This window comes from Saccopteryx leptura, chromosome 4, assembly GCF_036850995.1.
Source record: "Saccopteryx leptura isolate mSacLep1 chromosome 4, mSacLep1_pri_phased_curated, whole genome shotgun sequence".
In the NCBI taxonomy this organism is placed as follows: domain Eukaryota; kingdom Metazoa; phylum Chordata; class Mammalia; order Chiroptera; family Emballonuridae; genus Saccopteryx; species Saccopteryx leptura.
This window is the reverse complement of record NC_089506.1, coordinates 53,267,770-53,291,848: the sequence shown is the minus strand read 5'-3', so window position 1 is coordinate 53,291,848 and position 24,079 is coordinate 53,267,770. Positions and strand designations below refer to the sequence as shown.

The following is a 24,079-nucleotide window of genomic DNA, read 5'->3' as shown; positions in this document are numbered from 1 at the left end:
GGGCTCAAGGTAGCCACCTTGGGCGTCAAGCCAGTGACCTTTGGGCTTAAGCCAGCAACCATGGGGTCATGTTTCTGATTCCACGTTCAAGCCAGCAACCCTGCACTCAAGTTGGCGACATTGGGTTTTAAACCTGGGTCCTCTGCGTCCTAGTCCGATGCTCTATCCACTGCACCACCACTTGGTCAGGCTCATTATTAGTTCTAATAGTGTTTTTGGTGAAATCTTTAGTGTTCTCTATATATTGCATGTCATCTGCAAATAATGACAGTTGTACTTCTTTTCAATTTGGATGCCTTTTATTTTTTTTCCTTATCTGATTGCTCTGGCTAGGACTTATGATACTATGTTAAATAAAGGTGGTGAAAGTAGACATTCTGGCCTTGCTCCTAATCCTCTGTGTGGGTTATGTATGCCCTCCTGTTTCAGTTGAGCCTTGATTGCTGCTGGTATGTTGGTGGGTGGAGTTGACCCTCAGACTGATTGGCTGTGAGGGCTGGCCGTGACTACAGCAGACAAGCTGTTGTGCAGGGAGTGGCCCCATGTAGTGTGAAGTCACTTTAGCAGGGCTTTGGTCCTAGCTGAGGCTGCCCTTTGGATGCGTTGGTTCTGGAGTAGACTGGATGTGGTCCGAAGCTGGCCATTAAATTTGTTAGGTTTGCAGCCTTTTGGGAGGGACTCTGCTACAGGCCAAGGTCAGCTGCCTCTTGTGCTGGGCTTGGAGGTACGGGGCTTGGGACTTTTTGATGAGCACTATAATGTGAGCTGAGGCCAGCTGCCACTTGTGACAGGCTTGTGGCCTTTTAGTTGGAGCTACATTCTAGGTCAACACTAGCCGCCTCATATGCCAGGCTGGGGCCACCTGATGGGAGTTATGATGCAAGTTAAGACTGGTTGTTTTGGACTTGGGGTCACATAGCAAGAGCTACAAGTCACAGTGAGGCCTGTTACTGCTTGTTGGGGTATTGTGGACCTTTGAGAGATTTGGGGAAGTTTGCAGAATGAGCTGAGACAGGCCATTTGTATGGATGAGGCACTGGAAGGGGTAGGGCTGGGTGATTGAGTTGGGTGTGATCTTAGGGAATCACCAGAGCTGGGTGAATGGTGTTAGCCAGGTTAATGGAAAGCACAGAGTTGGTGCCAGCCTGTGCCGAACTAGCTGGGTGGGAGGAATTCTTCACAGAGGAACGATGGTGCCTGACAGCGCTTCCTGGGAGAGAACTGCCCCTCCTCTGCCCCTCCAGCTCCTGCCCTGACGTTAGTCAGTTCTCATGTATTTCACTATATAATGAAAGGGAAAACGGAATGGTTATATGGGTACTCACCATTAACATACACAGCTGAAAGCACACTGGTACACAGATGGGCACTTTGTGGACATGATGGGGTGCAAAACACAAAACACGATAGCCTAAAAACCCTTGCAGCACAGTGCACTGTAGAGAATTGGTGGTTTACCCTCGATTGTTGGCTGACTGGGAACTGAGACCCCCTGCTACTCCCGAGCATCATGAGAGAGTGTCGCACGAAGAGTGCTAGCTCGGGAGAAGATGAAAGCAGAATTCAGTCTCTACTAATGCCTGTCGCCTTTGCACCATAGTGAAGTCAAATAATTGTAAGTCAAACCGAACCATCCTAAATTGGGCACTGTGTATATGCACAAGGTTGTGCAAGTATTACCACTGTCTAGTTCCAGAACATTGTTATCACCTAAAAAATAATGTACCCATTAATGGTCATTCTCATTTCTTCCCTAGCCCCTGGCAACCACTTATTTTTCGTCTCTATAGATTTTGGATGTTTCACATAAACGAAACCATACAATATGTAGCCTTTTGTGTCTGACTTCTTTCACTTACCATAATGTATTCAGGTTCATGTTGTAGTATGTGTCAGTACTTTATTCCTTTTCACGGCTGATTAATAATTCCATTGTATGGATATATCACATTTGCTTATTGATTTATAAGTTGATGGGAATTTGGATTGTTTCCACTTCTTAGCTGTTTCTGTGAAATTCATGTACAAGGTTTTGTGTGGATACATTTTCAACTTTTTTGGGGACAGCAGAAAGTATTTTCAAGTAAGCGTACTTTATCAAAATTTATACATAGTAATTGGTTCTAGAAAGTATTCTTAGAGTGCCAATATTTTTCTAATATGTATTGGAAAATAAATATTTTATTAATAATTTACTAGCCTATTTAGTTTTATTCTTTGTGTTTAAATAAAATTTAGAAATAAGTAGTACTCAGCACACCCTTGTTTTTTTCCTAGGCAAGACTACAGAGAGGTCACTTATTACTCAAACAAGGAAAACTTGATGAAGCAGAAGATGATTTTAAAAAAGTGGTAAGTTCAATTTGTATATGGCTCTATGTGTTATTTTGAGTGAACATACTAGATTTATATTTTATAGAAAGACATTTAATAATTTTATAGCTAAAAGGGAAAATAATTTGATTTGTATATATAAGAATCACAGTTCCTGAATTAATATTTAGTGATTGACATCAAAGAATCACTTTAATAATTGGGAGGTAAAGTCCATGGAGTACATATAGAATCCTAACTCAGTTTATGTAGCTCATGTGCTCATTTGTGTCTTCTATGAAACTCTAGAGGTGTCAGCTAAGCTATTCTAAAAGACTTCTAGCTATTTGGGAAGCCCTTTATTTGATTTGAAAGGAGTAATGAAACATTCTGAATAGGAAATTTTGCAGTTACCTATATGGCTATGCTACAAAGTGTAAAGTGTTGGTGAGAATTTTGGTCAAGATGGCAGAGAATCCAGAGCCTCTGTGACAAACAGACCTTTTATTTGCTAATGTTGGCAGCCTTTCATAACTAGCTTTGTGGTATTATTATGCTAAAAAACCTGTACCAGTAGAGCAGAGATGAAAACGTAGGAAACTGGGTGAAGAGAACAGAGAACTCCACATACCCACTTCATTCATTCATTTATTTGTTTTATTTAACAAACATTTATTTTTTTTCTAGGCAGTATATATCTAGTGTTAAATAAAGTATTTGATTTCTGTCTAGAAAGAGTGTAAATGTTTTGGATTTGTTGCGGGAATGTTACAGAGAATATGTAATTGAAGAGGGTATAACCTGAAAGATGATTTGTAGAGAGATGGTTGGCCCAATGTCTTTGTGCCTTTAGTAGGCTTGTTTTAAGACCTGTATCTTTGTTCTACTTAGACTTGTTTCTGGAATAGTTTAGAAAGGGCATATATGTAGAATCTGTTGTTCATTATTTGCATTTTTTTAGCTTATTAAAATGCTTAGTTACCATACTGATAACCACTATGAAAACAAAATTTCTGGCATTTACATAACCTTTGTCACAATACTCAGTCATATGCAGAAAAATCTAGAAAATATTAGACTTAATTGTTTTGAATCAGAAGCTGTTTCATGGTCTCAATAACATTGGGTGTCATTTTCTGTTTCTCTAATCTTCCTTACTACTTGGAAGATGCTTGAGAGCAGGCTGAAGGCCAGGTGGTAAAGAGGCGATGGTGCTGGGAGTATATCTTCCCCTAGCTCAGTCCTTTGTGTATAGCAAGTGTTGTATAAAAAGTTGTCAAATGGAGACCTGGCCAGTTGGTTCAGCAGTAGAGCATTGGCCCGGCGTGTGGAAGTCCCCGGTTCGATTCCAGGTCAGGGCACACAGGAGAAGCGCCCATCTGCTTCTCCCCCCTCCCCTCTCCTTCCTCTCTGTCTCTCTCTTCCCCTCCCGCAGCCAAGGCGCCATTGGAGCGAAGATGGCCTGGACGCTGGGGATGGCTCTGTGGCCTCTGCCTCAGGTGCTAGAATGGCTCTGGTCGCAACAGAGCAACTCCCAAGATGGGCAGAGCATCGCCTCCTGGTGGGCGTGCCAGGTGGATCCTGGTTGAGTGCATGTGGGAGTTGGGAGTCTGACTGCCTCCCCGCTTCTCACTTTGGAAAAATATTAAAATTTTTTTTTTGTCAAATGAGTAAATGATAAAATGTAAGAATGTATTTTTTTTCTTTTTAACAAATCCTTAAATCTTTTACTTAGAATTTTTTTCAATCACCAATTAGAGTAGTCTTTTAGAAATAACACTATTTAGAATAAAGCTTTAGCATATATTAATCTTTAGTGGGCATTGGGTGTGTATCATTTTAGAACTTTGGGTATGGTTTAACTTAATTAATGCTTTTTCTGTGACCAATACTAAAACCTCCCAGAAACAAGACGGGGAACTTTCATGTGACTTTGCACACTCAGATTATTCTCTGGCAGTCATCTCTTGCTATTATTGTTACTGGATTCTTCTATGACGGTTGGGAACCTATGGCTTGTGAGCCAGATGTGGCTCTTTTGATGGCTGCATCTGGCTCGCAGACAAATCTTTAATAAAAAAAAATAATGTTAAAAATATAAAACATTCTCATGTATTACAATCCTTTCATTTCCTACTGCTCATGTTCATGGTTGCGGGTGGCTGGAGCCAATCACAGCTGTCCTCCGGGACAACACCAAATTTTTATTGGATAATGTGTAATGTACACGGGTCGTTATATGGCTTTCATGGAATTACATTTTAAAATATGTGGTGTTCATGGCTCTCTCAGCCAAAAAGGTTCCTGGCCCCTGTTCTATGAGAATATGCATCTGTATTGAGTATTTAATTTTGAATTTAAAGTCTTATTGAGATAATTTAGATTCCCATGAAATTATAATTACTTGAGATTTTTTATACCCTTTACCCAATACCAAGTTGCCCCAGTGCTAACATTTTGTAAAACTGTAGTACAGAATAAAACCGGGATATTGATATTGATACTGATACAATCTATGAGTCCAATTATGTTTCCACTGTTTTATAGTATTCATTTCTGTGTGTATTTCTGTATCTGTCACCACAGTCAAGGTATTGAATAGTTTATTGCCAGGAGGATATCCCTCCTTTTATGGTTGACCTTTTATAACCACACTGAGTTCTCTTCCATATTTGTTCAGCACCTCATCCATACTCCTAGCAATCACTAATTTGTTATTCATTGTTTGAATTTTGATAATTTTAAAATATTGTATACATGGACTTGAATGTATGTAACCTTTTGGAAGTGACTTTTTTTCGCCTCAGCATACTTCCTTGGGGATTCATCCAGATGTGCAGATATTACTTAGGTTGTTCCTTTTAATTGCTGAGTTTTCCATAGTATGTGTATGACACGTTTTAGTTACTCATTCATTAATTGATTGACATTTGCATTGTTTCCTCTTTTTGGCTATTATGAATAAAACCATTATGCACTTTTGCATACAGGTTATAGTATAAACATAAATCCTCATTTTCCTGGGATGAATAAATGCTCAGGAGTACAATTTCTGGGGTGTAATTATATGTTTAGTTTTATAAGAAACCACCAAATTGCTTTCCAAAGTAACTGAGCCATTTTACATTCCTCTGCATCCTTGCCAATATTTGGTGTTGTCACTATTTTTTATTTTACCCATTCTGAGAAGTAGTAATAGTGCATTATAGGCTAATGATCTTTTCATATGCTTATTTGCCACTTATAAATCCTTTTTGGTATGATGTTTATTCATGTCTTTGCCTGTGTTCTAATTGGATTGTTTGCTTTTTTACTATTGTATTTTGGAAGTTCTTTATATATTTTAGATAGTTTATCACATATGTAGTTTGCAAATATATTCTGCCAGTCTAGACTCGTCTTGTCATCCTTTCACAGAGTCTTTCAGAGAGCAAAAGTTATTTTCAATTTTTTTTTTTTCCCTGAAGCTAGAAATGGGGAGAGACAGTCAGACTTCTGCATGCGCCCGACCGGGATCCACCCGGCACGCCCACCAGGAGGCGATGCTCTGCCCCTCCGGGGCGTCGCTCTGTTGTGACCAGAGCCACTCTAGTGCCTGGGGCAGAGGCCAAGGAGCCATCCCCAGCGCCCGGGCCATCTTTGTTCCAATGGAGCCTCGGCTGCGGGAGGGGAAGAGAGAGACAGAGAGGAAGGAGAGGGGGAGGGGTGGAAAAGCAGATGGGCGCTTCTCCTGTGTGCCCTGGCCGGGAATCGAACCCGGGACTTCTGCACGCCAGGCCGATGCTCTACCACTGAGCCAACCGGCCAGGGCCTATTTTCAATTTTAATGATGTCCAGTTTATTGATTTTCTTTTCTGTGGATCGTGTATTGATATCTTGTCTAAGAACTTTACCAAACCTAAGGTTTCATAGACTTTCTCCTATGTTATCTTCTATAAGTTTTATGTTTTATGTTTATGTTGTCTGTAATCAATTTTTAGTTAATTTCATATAAAGTATGAGGTTTAGATTGAGGTTTTGCCTCTGGATGTCTCGTTGTTGTAGCACCACATTTTGAAGAAGCTTTCCTTCATTAATTGAATTGCTTTTGCACCCTTAAAAATAATTAGTTATTGCCCTGGCCAGTTGACTCAGTGGTAGAGTGTCCGCCTGGCATGTGGATGTCCCAGGTTCAAGTTCCATCAGGGTACACAAGAAGTGACCATCTGCTTCTCCATTCTTCTCTCTTTCTTCTCTCCTCTTTCTCTCCTTCTCCCTCTCTTCCCCCTCTCCCTCTCTCCCTCCTCTCTCTCTCCCACAGCTCGTTAGCTTGAGCCTGGCCCAAGGAGTTGAGGATAGCTCCATTGGAGCACATTAGCCTCAGGCATTAAGAATAGCTGGGTACTTGAACATCGGCCCCAGATGGGGTTGCCGGTGGATCCCAGTTGAGGTGCATGTGGGAATCTGTCTCACTATCTCCTCTCTTCACCCAAAATAAATTTAGAAAATCTCACATATGTTTCCTTTTTCTGAATAGTAAGTACAGTGTCTTAAGCAAGGGTCTCCAAACTTTTTACACAGGGGGCCAGTTCACTGTCCCTCAGACCATTGGAGGGCTGCCAAATACAGTGGTCCTCTCACTGACCACCAATGAAAGAGGTGCCCCTTCCAGAAGTGCAGTGGGGGCTGGATAAATGGCCTCAGGGGGCCGCATTGCAGCCCGCGGGCCGTAGTTTGGGGACGCCTGGTCTTAAGGGTATAGGTGGCAGAGGGGGAGATAGGATTATGGAATAGGAATATTGAGAAGAACTTATCAGTTAACCTATATAAAATGTATTAAATTTTTAAGCATTAAGAACCTACGTTCTCCTGACTAGGCAATGGCGCAATGGATAGAGTGTCGAACTGGGACGCGGAGGACCCAAGTTCGAAACCCCAAGTCACTGGCTTGAGTCCAGGCTCATCTAGCTTGAGTGTGGGCTCACCAGCTTGAGCATGGAGTCACTGGCTTGAGTGTGGGATCATAGACATGACCCCATGGTTGCTGGCTTGAGCAAGGGGTTGCTTGCCCTGCTGTAGCCCCCTGGTTAAGGCACATATAAAAAAGCAATCACTGAACAACTAAGGTGCCACAGAAGAATTGATGCTTCTCATTTCTCTCCCTTCCTGTCTGTTTCTATCTGTTCCTCTCTCTGACTCTCTGTCTCTGTAAAAAAAAAAAAAAAAAAAGAAAAAAAGAAAAAAAAGAACCTACGTTCTATTGGACAAATAAATGATAGAAGAATATTATTGGGTGAACAACTCAGATACAAATCCAAAGCCAGTATCTCCAATACTGCCTTTCTAAGTGTACAGGTAAACATTAGAACTATATATTTAGAAGGACCACTATCTGTTAAGTTTAGCAAAAATAAATAAATAATATAGACCCTAATGTTGATGGGACTCGAATGAAATGTTTCCAGTCATGTAATACTGTTATATTAACATTGCAAATATAGATGGAACTTTGCAGAAAAATCTTGAGTATTATGAAAGAAAAACATTTGCCCAAAGATACCTCTTGGAACTCCATTTGTTTTGGAAACTATTAGAGAATGTTATGTCAATATGAAAAAATTATATTCATTAACAAGAATTAATTTATGGGCCCTGGCTGGCGTGTGGATGTCATGGGTTCGATTCCCGGTCTGGGCACACAGGAGAAGCACCCATCTGCTTCTCCACCCCTCCCCCGCTTCTCTCTCTCTCTCTCTCTCTTTTGTTTCCTCTCCTCTCCTCCTCTCTTCCCTCCTCCCCTCCTGCAGCCAAGGCTCTGTTAGAGCAAGTTGGCTCTGGGGGCTGAGGATGGCTCCATGGATGCTGCCTCAGGTGCTTAAAAAACCCCCAAACAACAACAACAACAAAAACGCCCGGATGGGCCAAGCATCACCCCCTGGTGGGCTTGCCTGGTGGATCCCAGCCGGGGTGCATACAGGAGTCTCTCTGCTTCCCCTTCTCTCACTAAGATTAAAAAAAAATAATAATTTATGGATGTTGTTGCTTTATAGACCTATATGTACACAATAAAGTCAGTTAAAAGGCAAAATAAAATTTTGTGTAACTGTTACTTATTATTACAGAAAACTTTTATTTGTACTAGATGGGTATAAACTGGCAATTATTTAAAGCTTTTATAACTCTTTCTTTTTGTAAAATTGTATACAACAAATTTCGAAGAAAAAAATGTTTTGGAACAAAGTATAGGTTGAGGTTTTAGGCCTTTGTAATTCATTCAGTCCTGGTTAACAGCATTCGGGGGTTTCATAGATTATTTTACTTAATCATTGTTTCACCTCTGGGTTGTGGTATATTGGTAATTACTCCCCCTTCATCTGTGGTTTCACTTTCTGTGGTTTTTACTTACATCAACTGTGGTCTGAAAATATTAAATAGAAAATTCCAGAAATAAACAATTCATAGGTTTTAAATTGTGTGACAGTCTGAGTAGTGTGATGAAGCCTTGAGCCTTCCTGTTCTGTCCCAGCCAGATTGGGAATCATCCCTCTGTCCTGTGTATCCGCACTGTATGCACTGCCTGCCTGTTAGTTATTTAATAGCCATCTTGCTTATCAGGTAAACTGTGCAGGTATCGCAATGTTTGTGCTCAAGTAACCCTTATTTTACTTAATTGTCCCTAACGTGCACAAGTAGTGATACTGGTGATTCAGATATGCCAAAGAGAAGTAGTAAACTTTATCATAGGTATGTGTGTATGGGAAGAAACGTAGTATATATAGGGTTCTGTACTTCTGTGATTTCAGGTATCCCCTGGGGTCTTGAAATGTATCTTTCTCAGATAAGGGAGAGACTACTGTGCTCTCATTTTACAGCAGAGGAAAGTGAGGTTTAGAGAGGTGTAACTTGCCCAAGGTTACACCACTAGTAAGCAACTAGGTTTTAAGAATTTAGAACATACACTCCTTTTTTTTTTTTTTTTTTTTTTTATATTTTTCCAAAGTGAGAAGTAGAGGGCAGCAGACAGACAGACTCCGCTATGCGCCCAACTGGGATCCAGCCTGCATACCCACCAGGGAGCAGTGCTTGGCCCATCTGGGCCATTGCTCTGCTGCAACTGGAGCCTTTCATGGCGCCTGAGGTGGAGGCCATGGAGACATCCTTAGCACCCAAGCTAACTTTGCTCCAATGGAGCCTTGGCTGTGGGAAGGGAAGAGAGAGACAGAGGAAGGGGAGGAGAAAGGGTAGAGAAGCAGATGGGCGCTTCTCCTGTGTGCCCTGGCCGGGGATCGAACCCGGGACTTCTACAGGCTGGGCCGACGCTCTACTGCTGAGCCAACCGGCCAGGGCCAGAACGTACACTCTTAAGCACTGTAGCATTTTGCTTGTACTGTAATTAGTAACTGTTTGTATGTATCCTTTGAAGGCTATTCCTACAGAATATGCCCAGGACTCCAACATGTGTATGAGTTCTACATAGTGCAGAACATTTGCTGCTATTTGTATAAAAAAAGTGAGAAAACACATATTGCTTGTAAATGGATAAAAGTTTCTGGGAGATAGTGCAAGAAATTTATAGTATTGGTTATCTCTTGGAAGAAAAGTATAAAGTGGCCTTGATAAGTTCTTACCTTCAAGGACCTCATTGTGAGTGTAGAATTGTGAAGAATAGATGTCATGATTCTATTGTTTGGTATCATAAAATGGATGTTTTCTGGGTCTGGTTTGAAAAATTTTATGTTATGACTATCTTTATCGACTAAAGAATTACAGTTTAATTTTCAAGTATTTGTGAACACAGATTATATGTACTAATTTATTTGCTTTATATATTTTTAGTTAAATGAACTTTTTATGGTGTTTAAGAGCAGATACTAGCCTATTGAATATGCTAAAAATATCGTCTTACTAATAAAGAACTAGATACAACCAGGTAGATACGTTCAGCTACATTTTACATGATGGAGCAAAAGTTTAAATATCCTTAATCTCTCTGGGTTACAGTGAGGATCTCCTGCTATATGTGTATAGTTTACTCTGCTGGCAGAGGGTCTCAGGTCCACTCCAGCTGTCCAACCTACTATACAGGATCTTAGGTAGTTTAGTTTGTATTCTAGCTGTCAATGACCCTTCTATAACCATTGCATAAAACCCTATGTTAGTTCAACAAGCATTTGCATTCATGTTATTTGCAACTCAGAGTGGTAGGTGTTAAAGGGCTGCTGACAAAGAAAACAAGTGTCTGCCGTTACAGAGATTCTATTATATATTGTATATTACATATTAGGTTAAGAACTAGTCAGGCAAATATGATACTGTGTGATAAGTGCTGTGATTTGAGCCCTATGGGAACATACGGAAAGGTCATCTAACTTAGCTGCGATTTGGGGGCCTGGAGTCAAAAAGGGCTTTCCCAAAGGAGGGAATATATTTCAAATATGAATGTTAAAAGGATGAATGTGTTAGCAAAGTGGATAGGAGGACCATCACTGAAGAGGGTAGGCAGCTGTGTAAAAGCTAGAGGAAGAGAAAGCCTGTCATTTAGAAAATGATGCCTCCAAGAAGACCAGAGCCCAGGGGTATGAGAATACTGAGCAGGAAAGTAGGGGTCTGATTGCAAAGAGGACATATGTAGTACCAGGAGCCGGATCTTTTTAGCTATGGAATCATGTTGGGAGTGTTTTTACTGGAGCAAAAACATGATCAGGTTTTTGCTTCAGTAAAATCCAGGCTACTCTGAAGAATAAATTGGAAGACGACAAGGATGGAAGCAGACAGTCTGAGATGAAGCTGGTGCAGAAATCCAAGTGTGACCTATAGAGGCCAAATGTTAGGCAAGAGTAGGTGGGGATTGAGAGAAACAGACATTTAGGAGTTTGGATCAAGAGAGGTGCAATGATTGGAGTCAAGTTTCTGGATTGTCAAATTCGTACCTATCTATGCTATTCCCTGAGATATCCCAGAGAGAAATTATTTAGGGGAAGGAATGGGTGAGAAAAATTGACTGACTTACTCTTATAAAACTTTCAGATTCTCTCAGCAACTCATTTTATTTAATAATTTGTAGCCTATGAGTTCTTCCCTTTTATTCCCAAGTCCAACAATATAGTCAGTGCAATTTAAACTCTTCTATTCTTGGTGTTTAGTGTTTTGTTTATCTTTGCTTTATTTATCTTTTCTAATCATGCTTTGGGTTTAAGTGGAAAGTATTTAGATTGAGACAGTGTTCCATGAGATCCAAATACAGTGAAGGTAATGGTTAATTTAAATGTTTATTTCATATTTCTATATATTTTTATTTTGACAAAGTTAGAAACTTGCATTTTGATTGGGGTGAACAACTGTACATTAGGTAAATATCAGTGCCAACTGCAGTTTAATGATTAAATCAATTATAAACCTTTGGAATAACATCCCATTGGTACTTTGTGAACTGTGTTAATTGAAAACAAATCAAACACATAAATCCACTATACTTCAATATAACTTTAGGCATTGTTTTTTCATTTTTAATCTTTTAGTGCATAAAGAATGATTATATGTCTCAAGATAACTAAATCACAACTAAAGTTAATATGTATATATAGTATTATAAACTGGGAAGAGAAGCAAATAGTATTTTTTACAAGCATGAAATAAATTTGGTTATAATTTAACATAAAGATAGTTGTTCTGATTTTTTTTTCTTTTCCAAGTGAGAGGAGGGGAGATAGAGAGACAGACTTCCGCATGTGGCATGACTAGAATCCACCTGGCAACGCCTGTCTGGGGTCAATGCTCTGCCCATATGGGGCCTTGCTCACAACCAAGCTATTTTTAGTGCCTGAGGTAGAGGCTCCATGGAGCCATCCACAGCACCTGGAGCCAATGCACTTGAACCAATGGAGCCATGGCTGTAGGAGAAGAAGAGAGAGTGAGAGAGAGAAAGGGAAAGGGGAGAGGTGGAGAAGCAGATGATCGCTTCTCTTGTGTGCCCTGACTGGGAATCGAATGCAGCACATCCACATGCTGGGCTGACTCTCTACCACTGAGCCAGCTGGCCAGCGTCTTTTCTGATTTTCTTTGAATCAGATACATACTGGATCACACACCATAATTCACCAAATATAAAGAACCATCAGTTGTAAGAAAGGTGAATATTTTATGTACTAAGAAAAGAATAAATGCTGTGAATTGAATAATGCCTTCCTATAACTTAATGTTTTTACTCTGTATTTGTGGAAAGAGCTATTTGAGTCTTAGCATTACATTTTTCTTCCATCACACTGCTCTGTACTTTGCCCTTCTGCGTATGTTAACTTCTTGAAGATTTTATGTGACAGTTAAATTCAGTATGATTAGTACCAACAATGCTTATTAATTCAATTGAAGCATGTTATACCATTTTGTGCAGTCATGTCTACAGGCTAACAGTGAAACTCCATCAATTTTAAGACTCATTTAAGAGAGGTTGACATGTGCTTTCTTATCAGCTTGCTCAGGTGTGAGGGAGAGGAAGAAGAGGGAGGGCGGGGGAGGTTTAAAAGTTGTCAGCTGTGAAATGGATTCAGATTCATAATTATAAAAGGGAAAGAAGAAACTCTTTCTGTCATGACATAGCATGACCTAGGATTTGGCCTAAAGAATCAAGAGGAGCCACTTACTGAAGAGGATGGGGTGTTGGTGGTGGTTGTGGTACACAGGTCATGGCAGTGGTTGGAGATGGGAACTGGAATTCTGTGTTGGCCTGGTACTGATATGCCATTAGGATGTCCTATTGGAGATGGCAGGGAGGCAGGTGCCTGTCTCATATCAGTGTGCACATAAAAGAGTAGTTACTGCCCTGGCCGGTTGGCTCAGCGGTAGAGTGTCGGCCTGGTGTGCGGGGGACCCGGGTTCGATTCCCGGCCAGGGCACATAGGAGAAGCACCCATTTGCTTCTCCACCCCCACCCCCTCCTTCCTCTCTGTCTCTCTCTTCCCCTTCCGCAGCTAAGGCTCCATTGGAGCAAGGATGGCCCGGGCGCTGGGGATGGCTCCTTGGCCTCTGCCCCAGGAGCTAGAGTGGCTCTGGTCACGGCAGAGCGACGCCCCGGAGGGGCAGAGCATCGCCCCCTGGTGGGCAGAGCCTCGCCCCTGGTGGGCGTGCCGGGTGGATCCCGGTCGGGCGCATGTGGGAGTCTGTCTGACTGTCTCTCCCCGTTTCCAGCTTCAGAAAAATACAAAAAAAAAAAAAAAGAGTAGTTACCGAATGTAGGCTATGAACATGACTTGAACCACAGTTTCCTTCTGTGTGGAAATAGAGATAATATGAAATGTCCTTTAGGGTTTTAGGCTTAGGATCAGTGCCTGGGGCCTATGGAGCTTTCAGTAACTGTTTACTGTTGCCACGATTGAGCGTCCTCATCATCATCATCCAAAGTACATTTAACATATTACTTTAAAAGTAATAACCTCTCTGTATGTTAATATGAATAACTTTTTGCATGGAAAATAATTTCAAAAATAAAATAGTAATGAGTGGTATTTTTACATTTTTACAAATCTCTTTAATATCTGGCTTACTTGAAGACATCAGATTCCCAGATCTGACTTACATTTTGGTTGAAGTATTGAAAATGTGAACTCAAACATATAAGCAGTTGGAAAAATAAGAATATTTGAATAGTCTTTTTAGGTAATTATGAATATTCTTTGATGTTGTTATACTAAACCTCCACTAGTGGTTATAGGTGTTTTTACTCTGTTATAATGAAATCCATTGGTTTATCTTCCACTTTGAATGGATTCTTTATCTTTTCTCCATACTTGCTTTTGTCCTCACAGACCCCTGAAAAGTTTTTAAGGACTTCCAGGGTTCCCTGAACCACACTTTGAGAATCACTGCTATTGGGTATATCTGAATTTATATACAGTGCTCACAAAAATTAGGAGATATTTATTGCTTCATGTTCATTTTGAAATATCCCCTAATTTTTGTGAGCAGTAGATTATAGAATGTTCACAAAAGGAGTTTGGAAATTTTTATTATTTCTTTGCAGTACTTGCTGTGTGTTTCATAAAGTGTCTTCTTAATTTCTCAGTGACTACAGTTGTCCCTCACCATATTTGCAGTTCACTTTTCACAGTCTCACTGTATCATGGTCTTTAAAAATTTTTTTTTAATTTTTATTTTATTTATTCATTTTAGAGAGGAAAGAGAGAGGGGGGGAGAGAGAGAGAAAGAGAGAGAGAGAGAGGAGAGAGACGGGGGGGAGGAGCTGGAAGCATCAACTCCCATATGTGCCTTGACCAGGCAAGCCCAGGGTTTTGAACCGGCGACCTCAGCATTTCCAGGTCGACGCCTTATCCACTGCGCCACCACAGGTCAGGCCTATCATGGACTTTTAAATTGTATATGTCTATTTTTTTATTTTTTTACAGGGACAGAGAGAGAATCAGAGAGAGGGATAGACAGGGACAGACAGACAGGAACGAAGAGAGATGAGAAGCATCAATCATCAGTTTTTTGTTGCAAGACTTTAGTTGTTCATTGATTGCTTTCTCATATGTGCCTTGACCGGGGGGCTTCAGCAGACCAAGTGACCCCTTGCTCAAGCCAGCAACCTTGGGTCCAAGCTGGTGAGTTTTTGCTCAAACTAGATGAGCCCGCACTCAAGCTGGTGACTTCGGGGTCTCGAACCTGGGTCCTCTGCATCCCAGTTTGACGCTCTATCCACTGTGCTACCGCCTGGTCAGGCGTATATGTCTAATTTTGTATCACAGATTTTTCACCGTATTGTGGGATTTTGCAGTATATAGGTATTTTTATATATTATTTTAATTATTTTTGTGGTAAAATAAGCAAAATAAGTGGGAAAGGTTAGTAACAGTGTGGGAAAAGTATGTAAGAGTGTGGAGAGGGTTTATAAAGCCTTAAAAGATAGAAGTAATAAAATAAATATAAGGTCACTACTTCGTGGATTTTTGCCTATTGGGGGGGGTTCTGGAACCTAACCCCCATGATAGATGAGGGACCACTGTACTCCTTGGGGTGTAGGTTTTATTATCCCCCTTTTATTGGTGAAGAAAATGAAGATACCATATAGATAATAAGTGTTAAAGTCAGGATTTGGGCTTAGTTTTTTTCCATTTAGACTTTATTTTAAAACATTAATAATACAAAGTCTTTTGGAAATATTCATAATCTGGCCATTGAGAAATGGTCAAAGTATTGTGTTAGTTATCTATTGCTGTGTAACAAGTTGCCCAAAGTTAGCAGCCTAAAGTAACACACATTTATGATCTTACAGTTGATGGAGTCAGGAATCTGGGCATGCATAGTGGATCCTCTACTCCAGAGTCTCTCACAGGCTATGGTCAAGGTGTCGGATAGGGCTGCAGTATTATCTGGAGGCTTGGCTGGGGAGGAACTGCTTCCAGACTCACCCGGTTGTTGGCAGGATTTAGTTCCTCTTGAGCTGTTAGACTGAGGCCTCAGGGTTTTTTTAGCTGTTGGCCAGAGGCTTACCTTGGTTCTTTCTTTCTGTTTTTTGCATAAATATTTTTAACAGTTTTATTTTTGAGAGATTGAGAGGGAGGATGAGAAGCATCAACTCGTAGTTGCTTTACTTTAATTGTTCATTGATTGCTTCTCATATACTTCTTGACCAGGGGGCTCAAGCTGAGCCAGTGACCCCTTCCTCAAGCCAGTGATCCCGTGCTGAAGTGGTGACTCCATGCTCAAACTGTTGAGCCCATGCTCAAGCTGTGATCTCTGGGTTTTGAACTGGGTACTTTCGTATTCTGGGTCACACTCTACCCACTGCGCCACCACTGGTCAGGCTTCCCTTTGTTCTTTACGTGGATGTCTGCGTAAAATGTCTCACAGCTTGGCAGCTTGATTCGTTAGTGTAAACAGTGAGAAGGCAAGAGACGGACAGCAAAAGAGAGAATTCTAGTAAGATGGAAGTCGGTGTTTTGTATCTGTTTAAGAGAGTGACCTCCTTTACCTTTGTTGTATTCTGATAAAAGGAGTTACAGCTTCATCCCATACTGTAGGGGAGGGGATCACACAAAGGCACAAATTCCCGGAGTTGGGGATTATCTGGGGCTATCTTGGAAGTCTTCCCACTACAACTACTGGTCCACTGCTTCCATTTGAGGTCCCAGAAATAGGGGTTTATGTAGATTAGATTAGGGAGGACCACTTATCTGGCAACCAGCCCCTATCCCATAGCTATTACGGGTTTTACCCAAAAGCTCAGTGACCACAGTCAATGGTAAGAAATAAGAAATAAAATATTGTCATACTCAGAGATTTGGCTGAAAGGGTCAGAAATGTAAAACAGTAAAGAGGAGAATAGCTATCAAGGAACATGAGAAAAGGACAGAGGGAAATACCAGTGTAGTCTACCTTCTACTTGTAAATATCCTGGAACGTAAGAGGACAACGGGGAGGAGTCAGCAATCTCGTGCAGTAAGAGTGAATATCTTCATCTCACTTAACCCTCTTGGAAGTTCTCCAGGGTTATAAGGGTTGTTTTTCAGATTCCTTTTTTACCTCCTTAGGAAAATTCCCTCCATTTCTTCCTCCATCCTCACTCCCAGTCCCAAAGAGGCTCAGATGACCTGAGCTGGCTCCCTCTTTCCTATTCCCATTGTCTGAGCGTGGAGTGAGGCTGAGCGCCCATCCTCAACCTTGAGACTTAGGGCTTTCCTCTCCCTTCCAACAAGAAAAATTGTGTGGAAGAGATTAGACTCTAACGTTTAGGAGAGGAAAGATGCAAATTCTATCCAGAAGAGGCAGTCTCTAATACATTCTATCCAAAAAGGAGCAGTAGTGTACATATAGAGAACTTCTACTTTGCCAAGAACATAGTGACAGCACCCACATTTACACTCCTTCCATTGTGGTCTGTCAGAAGTATTCATGTTCACCCCAAGGGTGATAACACAGTCATAGGCAAGCATTCTGTGGCTCTACTGCAGCTCCCTTTAGCTGGATGGTTCAGTCGTGCATGACATCCACTCCTTAGAGCCAGCTGAGGGGACCACTTCCTTCCTAGTTACCTGTCGGTACTTGGAGTCCTGTCTGTGTCTTCTAAAGCCAGGGATTATACAAGATGAAACAGAATACCTAAAGAATCCTAAAAATGAACAGAAATATAAACCTTCTACTAAGTTGTGGTAATCTGACGGTTTCTCATTTGGAGTATTCTTTCCTAACAGGTGGCTATAGGGTGTTTTTAAAAAATCCACTAAAAATGGAAGCAGTACGCTTGGTCAATTGAAGGAGAGACATTTCTAGAAACAATCTACTGTTGTCTGTACCTCATCCAAAATTGGAACACATCAACTACAATTCCCATCTTAAGAATTATTAGAATTCAGAAATTATTACATATAAATTGTAATGTTAAAAAGTTCCAGGCCCTAGCCAGTTTGCTCAGTAGATAGAGCGTCAGCTTGGTGTGTGGATGTCCCGGGTTTGATCCCCGGTGAAGGAACTCATTAGAAGCGCCCACCTGCTTTTCTTCCCCTCCACCTCTTCCTTCTCTCTCTTCCCCTCCCACAGCCAGTGGCATCACTGGTTTGGCCCCAGGCCCTGAGGAAAGCTCGCCTGGCCTGAGTGTCAGCCTCGAATGCTGAGGATAGCTTGGTTGATTTGAGCATCAGCCCCAGATGGGGGCTGCCAGGTGGATCCCGGTCTGGGCGCATCTGGGAGGCTATCTCTCTATTTCCCCTCCTCTCACTTCAAAAAAAAAAAAAAAAAAAAAAAAAAGAAAGAAAATATTCCAAAAAAGAGTTAGTAGGTTTTTAATGTAAGCACCCATTTTTTCTGAGCCATTAAGCTTAAGATTTTTTCTCTGATGGAAGAAACCGTTGAGCGTCCCTGTGTGTGAAACCAGGCTGGGAGTGAGGACGAACTGGAAGCGGACACAGAGGCTCTTACTGGGTGACAGAAATGGTCCAGACTGTGGTGATGGTTGCACACTTGGTAAATTTTTAAAAATCATAGAATTACAGACTCAAAATGAGTGAATTTTTGATATATAAATTATACCTGGGTAATGTTAAAAAAGAGACAAGGGTGTAAACCTCTTAAAACCAAACCATAACCTTTTTAAGTAAATTATTACTATCTTATTTTTCCCTGTAAATTTTTCCTTTCTTATACCATAGCCCCTCTGGTATCATATCCTCTTCTGTCTTATGATTTCTAAAAAAAAAAGAAAGAAAGAAAAAAGCCCTCTCTCTGCTTCCCTGTGTTTTTCATTATTTTGATAAAGTTATTTTATATTTTAAAATGCTTAGAAAATGTAACTAGAAGGTAAAATACATAAAACTCAGGTTATTTTCTCTAGAGCTGTACATGGAGAAGTGAGGAAGGCGCTTCCCCTGATTACTTCACTTTTCTCTGCCCTTTGACAACTCTAAGTATATTTGCTTCCTTAGCAGTGTGGAGGGTCCAGGGCTTTGGACGCCTGCACCGCTGCTCGCTCTGGCGCCCCATGTTGGTGGAAGGAGCTTTTGCTGTTACTTCCCACAGTGGTCAGCATCAGGGGCGAAGTTTTTGGACAAGCCAGTTTGGCCAGGGTCTCTACCCTTTCTCCCCAATATACTTAAGTATTTTGAGTGGTCAGATCATTGTGTATACCATGAATTTTAGACTTAAGAGGTCGAAAACCTTGTTTATTATTTTTATAGCTCAAATCTAATCCAAATGAAAATGAGGAAAAGGAAGCCCAGTCCCAACTTATGAAATGTGATGAAATGCAGCGTTTGCGTTCACAAGCCCTGGATGCTTTTGAAAACTCGGATTATGTCTCTGCTATAACCTTCCTTGATAAGATTTTAGAGGTAAGTTTCTTAGATATTGCAGCTGACAAGCCTGACAGTGCTTTTTACCATACACGTTTGTACACTTTGATATGTTATATACCACAGAAAACCTAGGTAGGATAAAATCGGACTGGTACTTGGGCTTTGCACCTGAAATTTTCAGGAAATGTAATGAATGTGCTCTGGAATGGGAGCTACACATTTTTACACATTGTTTACTTTGCTATTTTTGTTGGACTTGACATTTTTTTCTGGAAGCGGGGAGAGGAACAAACTCTAGAGGTTAAATTATGAGTAGAAGATGAAAAACTTGGTTAAGAAAAAGGAAAAGTAATGTTAGGGAGGACAGAGGAGTGTTTAGTGTGAGAAGTTTCTAGGGCAGAAGGCAATGAAGAGTTGATAGGATCCAGATGGTTCTAGATTGGGAAACCAAGTCTACAGTCTCCTTGCCTCTGAGGGGCTTATGACAGATGGTTTCAGAAGGAAGTCTACTAAAATATTCAAATGAAAGAATTCGTAATTCAACTTTACTTATAATTTTTCATAGCACTTTGATATACAGTTTTATTTAATATTGTCAGTAAACTTGTGATATATGTATAATGGGCACTTTGGTAATTTTATAGAAAAAATTGTGGTGTGATTCAGTGGAATTCACATCTTACGGAATTATTTTGTAAATGCTTTCTAAGGAAAAATACAGTTTCAATTCTTACCTCCCTATATTTAGACCCCCTGTTTTGACCTAGCTTATTGTCCATGGCATTTAATTTATGGCCAGTGTTGACTTTGATATATCATATTCCCCCATGTATAAGATGCACCTTAAGTTTGGGGCCTGAAATTTGAAAAAAACAAAAGAATTTCATAAAGTTATTGAACTCAAGTTTTATTCATCACAAAATTCATACAACTCCTCATCACTGTCAAAACTCCCATCCATTAGCTTGTCCTCATCTGTGTCTGATAACGAATCACTGTCTTCATATGTTGCCTCGTCCTCAGTTCCATCTATGGCATTTGAAATGCCACAACTACTGTTTAAGACACAGCCAGTTTTTAGATCCCAAATTTTTTGAAAAAGAGTGTGTCTTATACACGGGGAAATATGGTATATGAGAAGTTTACATGACTTTACCCTAGGAAATGTGTATAGATACTTCCACAGCCCATATTGGTGAGCTTTTGGGTTTATATTTTGACAAATAGTGGTGCATTTACTAAACATTGTAAACTTTTCAGTAAAATGGAAATGATGAAGCTTCAACCATCCCACATTGTTTTTCTTTCTTTTTTTTACTTTTTGTGCTATGAGTAAAAAATTTAATTTCAAGATGACATTTTATAAGAGAATTTCATTTTGATATTAGTAAAAATATTTTGCAAATTTAGAACCTAGATTTTAATTTTTTTTTTTTTTTTAATTTTTGATACTAGAAATTAGAATTGTTGATTAAGTACAAAAAACCTGATTACAGAATATTCTCTTCAAAATCAAATGTGTTTCGCTGGGAACAACCTTTGAAACTTATTTTCAAAGCTTAAAATTATATAATTGGAGGAGATAGGAAAAGGGCCTTATTAGTATATATATATCCCTTCTCCCATTAGAATTTATTTAGGATACTATTGTAGAAATTATCTTATATCTAATTATTTTTATCACACCTAAATTATATCATGCTTCACATACTGTTTACCACATTATAGAAGTTTCCACATTAATTGAGGATATTTTTTGTTGATAATTATATAGGTAAAATATTGATATATGGGATATGAGATAAATGTGCATAATTTACTGTTTCTTTCTTAAAGTCCAATTCTTTTGTTTCTCAAGGTTTGTGTTTGGGATGCTGAACTACGGGAACTTCGAGCTGAATGTTTTATAAAAGAAGGGGAACCTAGGAAAGCAATAAGTGACTTAAAAGCTGCATCAAAATTGAAGAATGACAACACTGAGGCTTTTTATAAAATCAGCACACTGTACTATCAACTAGGAGATCATGAACTGTCCCTCAGGTCAGTTCAAGTGACATATACATCTCATCGTTGTTTTATTGTTGGCAGTAAGATAATAAACCCATTTTCTTTCTAATTTAAAAAAATTGTGAAGCCTGTTTTTATTTTGTACTAATATCCTGTTATCTATTTATACATTTTAAGTTATTCTACTTCCACAGTTTATTTTCATGAATATTGCTTATTAAAATAAATAGGGATGTTATACTTTTAGAAGCAAAATGGAGTGTTTAATGTATAACTCTAACTCATTTAAATTTGAATTACTGCGTGAGTGCTTGGTATAATACCATATGTAAAAATATATAGTCAATTATTAAGAAAGTATATTTTGTTAAAAATAATGAATACTTTTTATTGTGATTTTTGTATTTAGTATTGGAGACTACTTATTAATTATTTTGACTTGGAATATTTTCCTTTTTTTAAATACATGAACAGTGAAGTTCGTGAATGTCTTAAACTTGACCAGGATCATAAAAGGTGTTTTGCACACTATAAACAAGTAAAGAAACTTAATAAGCTGATTGAGTCAGCTGAAGAGCTCATCAGAGATGGCAGGTAAGAGTATGCTTGTCTGTGCTGTCTAGCGCAAAGAACAATTGAAACGCTTGCTTTTTTACTTTATAGCAATTGCAGCTGGACTATCTTAGATGGCACTGGACCTTAAACTACCGCAATTGTACGTATTTTTTAATAAGGCAGAATGTAAATAATAGTAACTACATAGTATTCTTGTCAGATATATGTATATTTTACCAAATATTTATTGAATATCTCCTGTATCAGGCACTATGTACTAGGGTTGTAATAATGTGTATGAGTATAGATTTTGGTCTTAAGAAGCTTATAGTATAGCCTGACCAGATGGTGGTGCAGTGGATAGAGCGTCAGCCTGGAACACTGATGACCTAGGTTCGAAACCCCAAGGTCACCAGCTTGAGAGTGGGCTCACCAGTGCAGGGTTGCCAGGTTGAGCATAGGATGATAGACATGATCCCATGGTCACTGGCTTGAGCCCAAAAGTCGCTGGCTTGAGCACAAGGTCTCTGGCTTGAGCAGGGGGTCACTGGCTTGGCTGTAGCCCCCCGGTTAGGGCATGTATGAGAAAGCAATCAATGAACAACTAAGGTGCCGCAACTATGAGTTGATGCTTCTCATCTCTCTCCCTTCCTGTCTGTGTCTTTCAGCAAAAATAAATAAATAGATAGATAGATAGATAGATAGATAGATACATAGATACATAGATAGATAGATAAATAAAAAGCTTCGTCGGCCTAGCGTGCGGAGGACCCGGGTTCGATTCCCGGCCAGGGCACACAGGAGAAGCGCCCATTTGCTTCTCCACCCCTCCGCCGCACTTTCCTCTCTGTCTCTCTCTTCCCCTCCCGCAGCCAAGGCTCCATTGGAGCAAAGATGGCCCGGGCGCTGGGGATGGCTCTGTGGCCTCTGCCCCAGGCGCTAGAGTGGCTCTGGTCGCAACATGGCGACGCCCAGGATGGGCAGAGCATCGCCCCATGGTGGGCGTGCCGGGTGGATCCCGGTCGGGCGCATGCGGGAGTCTGTCTGACTGTCTCTCCCCGTTTCCAGCTTCAGAAAAATGAAAAAAAAAAAAAAAAAAAAAAAAAAATAAAAAGCTTATCATGTCGTGACGGAGACAGACATATAAGTTGATTATTACAACATAATATGGTCTCTGAAATGATAGAGAAACACACAGAGGATCCCCCGTCCCGCCATGGTGTAAGATTCTGGGTTAACAGTTCTTTTGTTATAGTACCTGAAAAGTATTATATCACTTTTTTCTGGCCTTTACAATTCCTAATGAGAAATAAATTGCCATTTTGGATTTTCCTCTGACTGCTTACAAGGTTGTTTTCTTTGTCTTTAATATTCGTAAGTTTTATTATGATGTGTCTCAATGTGCATTTCCTTAAGTTTGTCCTTTTTGGAGTTTAGTTTCTAGAATGTGCAGGGTCATGTCTTGTCAAATTTGGGAAGTTTTTAGCTATTTTGGGGGATACTTTTTCTGCCCAGCCCTCTCTATTCGTTGCTTCTTAGACTCTGATTGACACAAATGTTAACTCTTATAACAGCCTTCCTGGACTATGTTCACTTTTTTCAATTTCTTTTCTCTCTGTTAAGATTTTGTAATTTTATTGTTCCAATTCCCTGAGTCTTTCCTATCTCCTTCAATAAGCTATTGAGCACATTCAGTGAGCTTATTTTGTTTTTCTATTTTTTAGTTCAAAAAATTCCATTTGGTTAGTCTTTTTCCTCCCTCCCTCCCCCTTCCCATCCCCTCCCTTCCCTACCTTCCATCCCTCCCCTCTCCACCCCACCCTCCCCTCCCCTTCCCTGCCTTTCCTTTCTTCTTTCATGAGAAGAAGGGAGATAGTGACACAGACTCCTGCATGCACCCTGACTGAAATCTACCCAGCAACTCCATATGGGGCCTGATACTCGAGTACCAGGCTATTTTTAGTGCCTGAGGCTGATATGCTCCAATGGAGCTATCCTCAGTGCCCAGGGCCACACTCGAACCAGTCAAGCCACTGGCTGCAAGAGGGGAAGAGGGAGAAGGAGGTAGTCGCTTCTCCTGTGTTTCCTGACTGGGAATTGAACACAGGACATTCATATATCTGGCTGATATTCTATCCACTGAACCACTGGCCCAGGCCTGGTTATTCTTTTATATCTTCTGTTTCTTTGTTGATACTTTCTATTTCTTTGTAGAGGCTTTCTGTTTTTCCATTTGCTTTAAGCATGTTGGTCATTGTTGCCTTTTTCATGGCTGCTTTAAATATTTGATCCTCTTGGTAGTGGAATTTATTGTCTTACTCAGGTTGAGATCTGTCTCTTGGTAAGGTGAGTGGCTTTTAATTGAAACCTGCATATTTTCATTTTATAAGACTTTTTCATTTAAATCTTCTGTTTTGGCTGCATTTTTCTGACATTATTCCAGC

At 40.2% G+C, this 24,079-nt stretch overlaps 1 protein-coding gene across 1 annotated transcript in view; it reads left to right on the top strand.

Annotated features, from left to right (window-relative positions):
- The window catches only part of DNAJC3 (DnaJ heat shock protein family (Hsp40) member C3), an 81,928-nt gene that overhangs the window by 29,772 nt on the left and 28,077 nt on the right, over nt 1–24,079 (top strand). The window contains exons 4-7 of the mRNA XM_066380677.1: nt 2,278–2,352; nt 18,957–19,109; nt 20,932–21,113; nt 21,555–21,674. Coding sequence (XP_066236774.1) covers nt 2,278–2,352; nt 18,957–19,109; nt 20,932–21,113; nt 21,555–21,674 — 530 coding nt within the window. The remainder of the gene's footprint in view (nt 1–2,277; nt 2,353–18,956; nt 19,110–20,931; nt 21,114–21,554; nt 21,675–24,079) is intronic.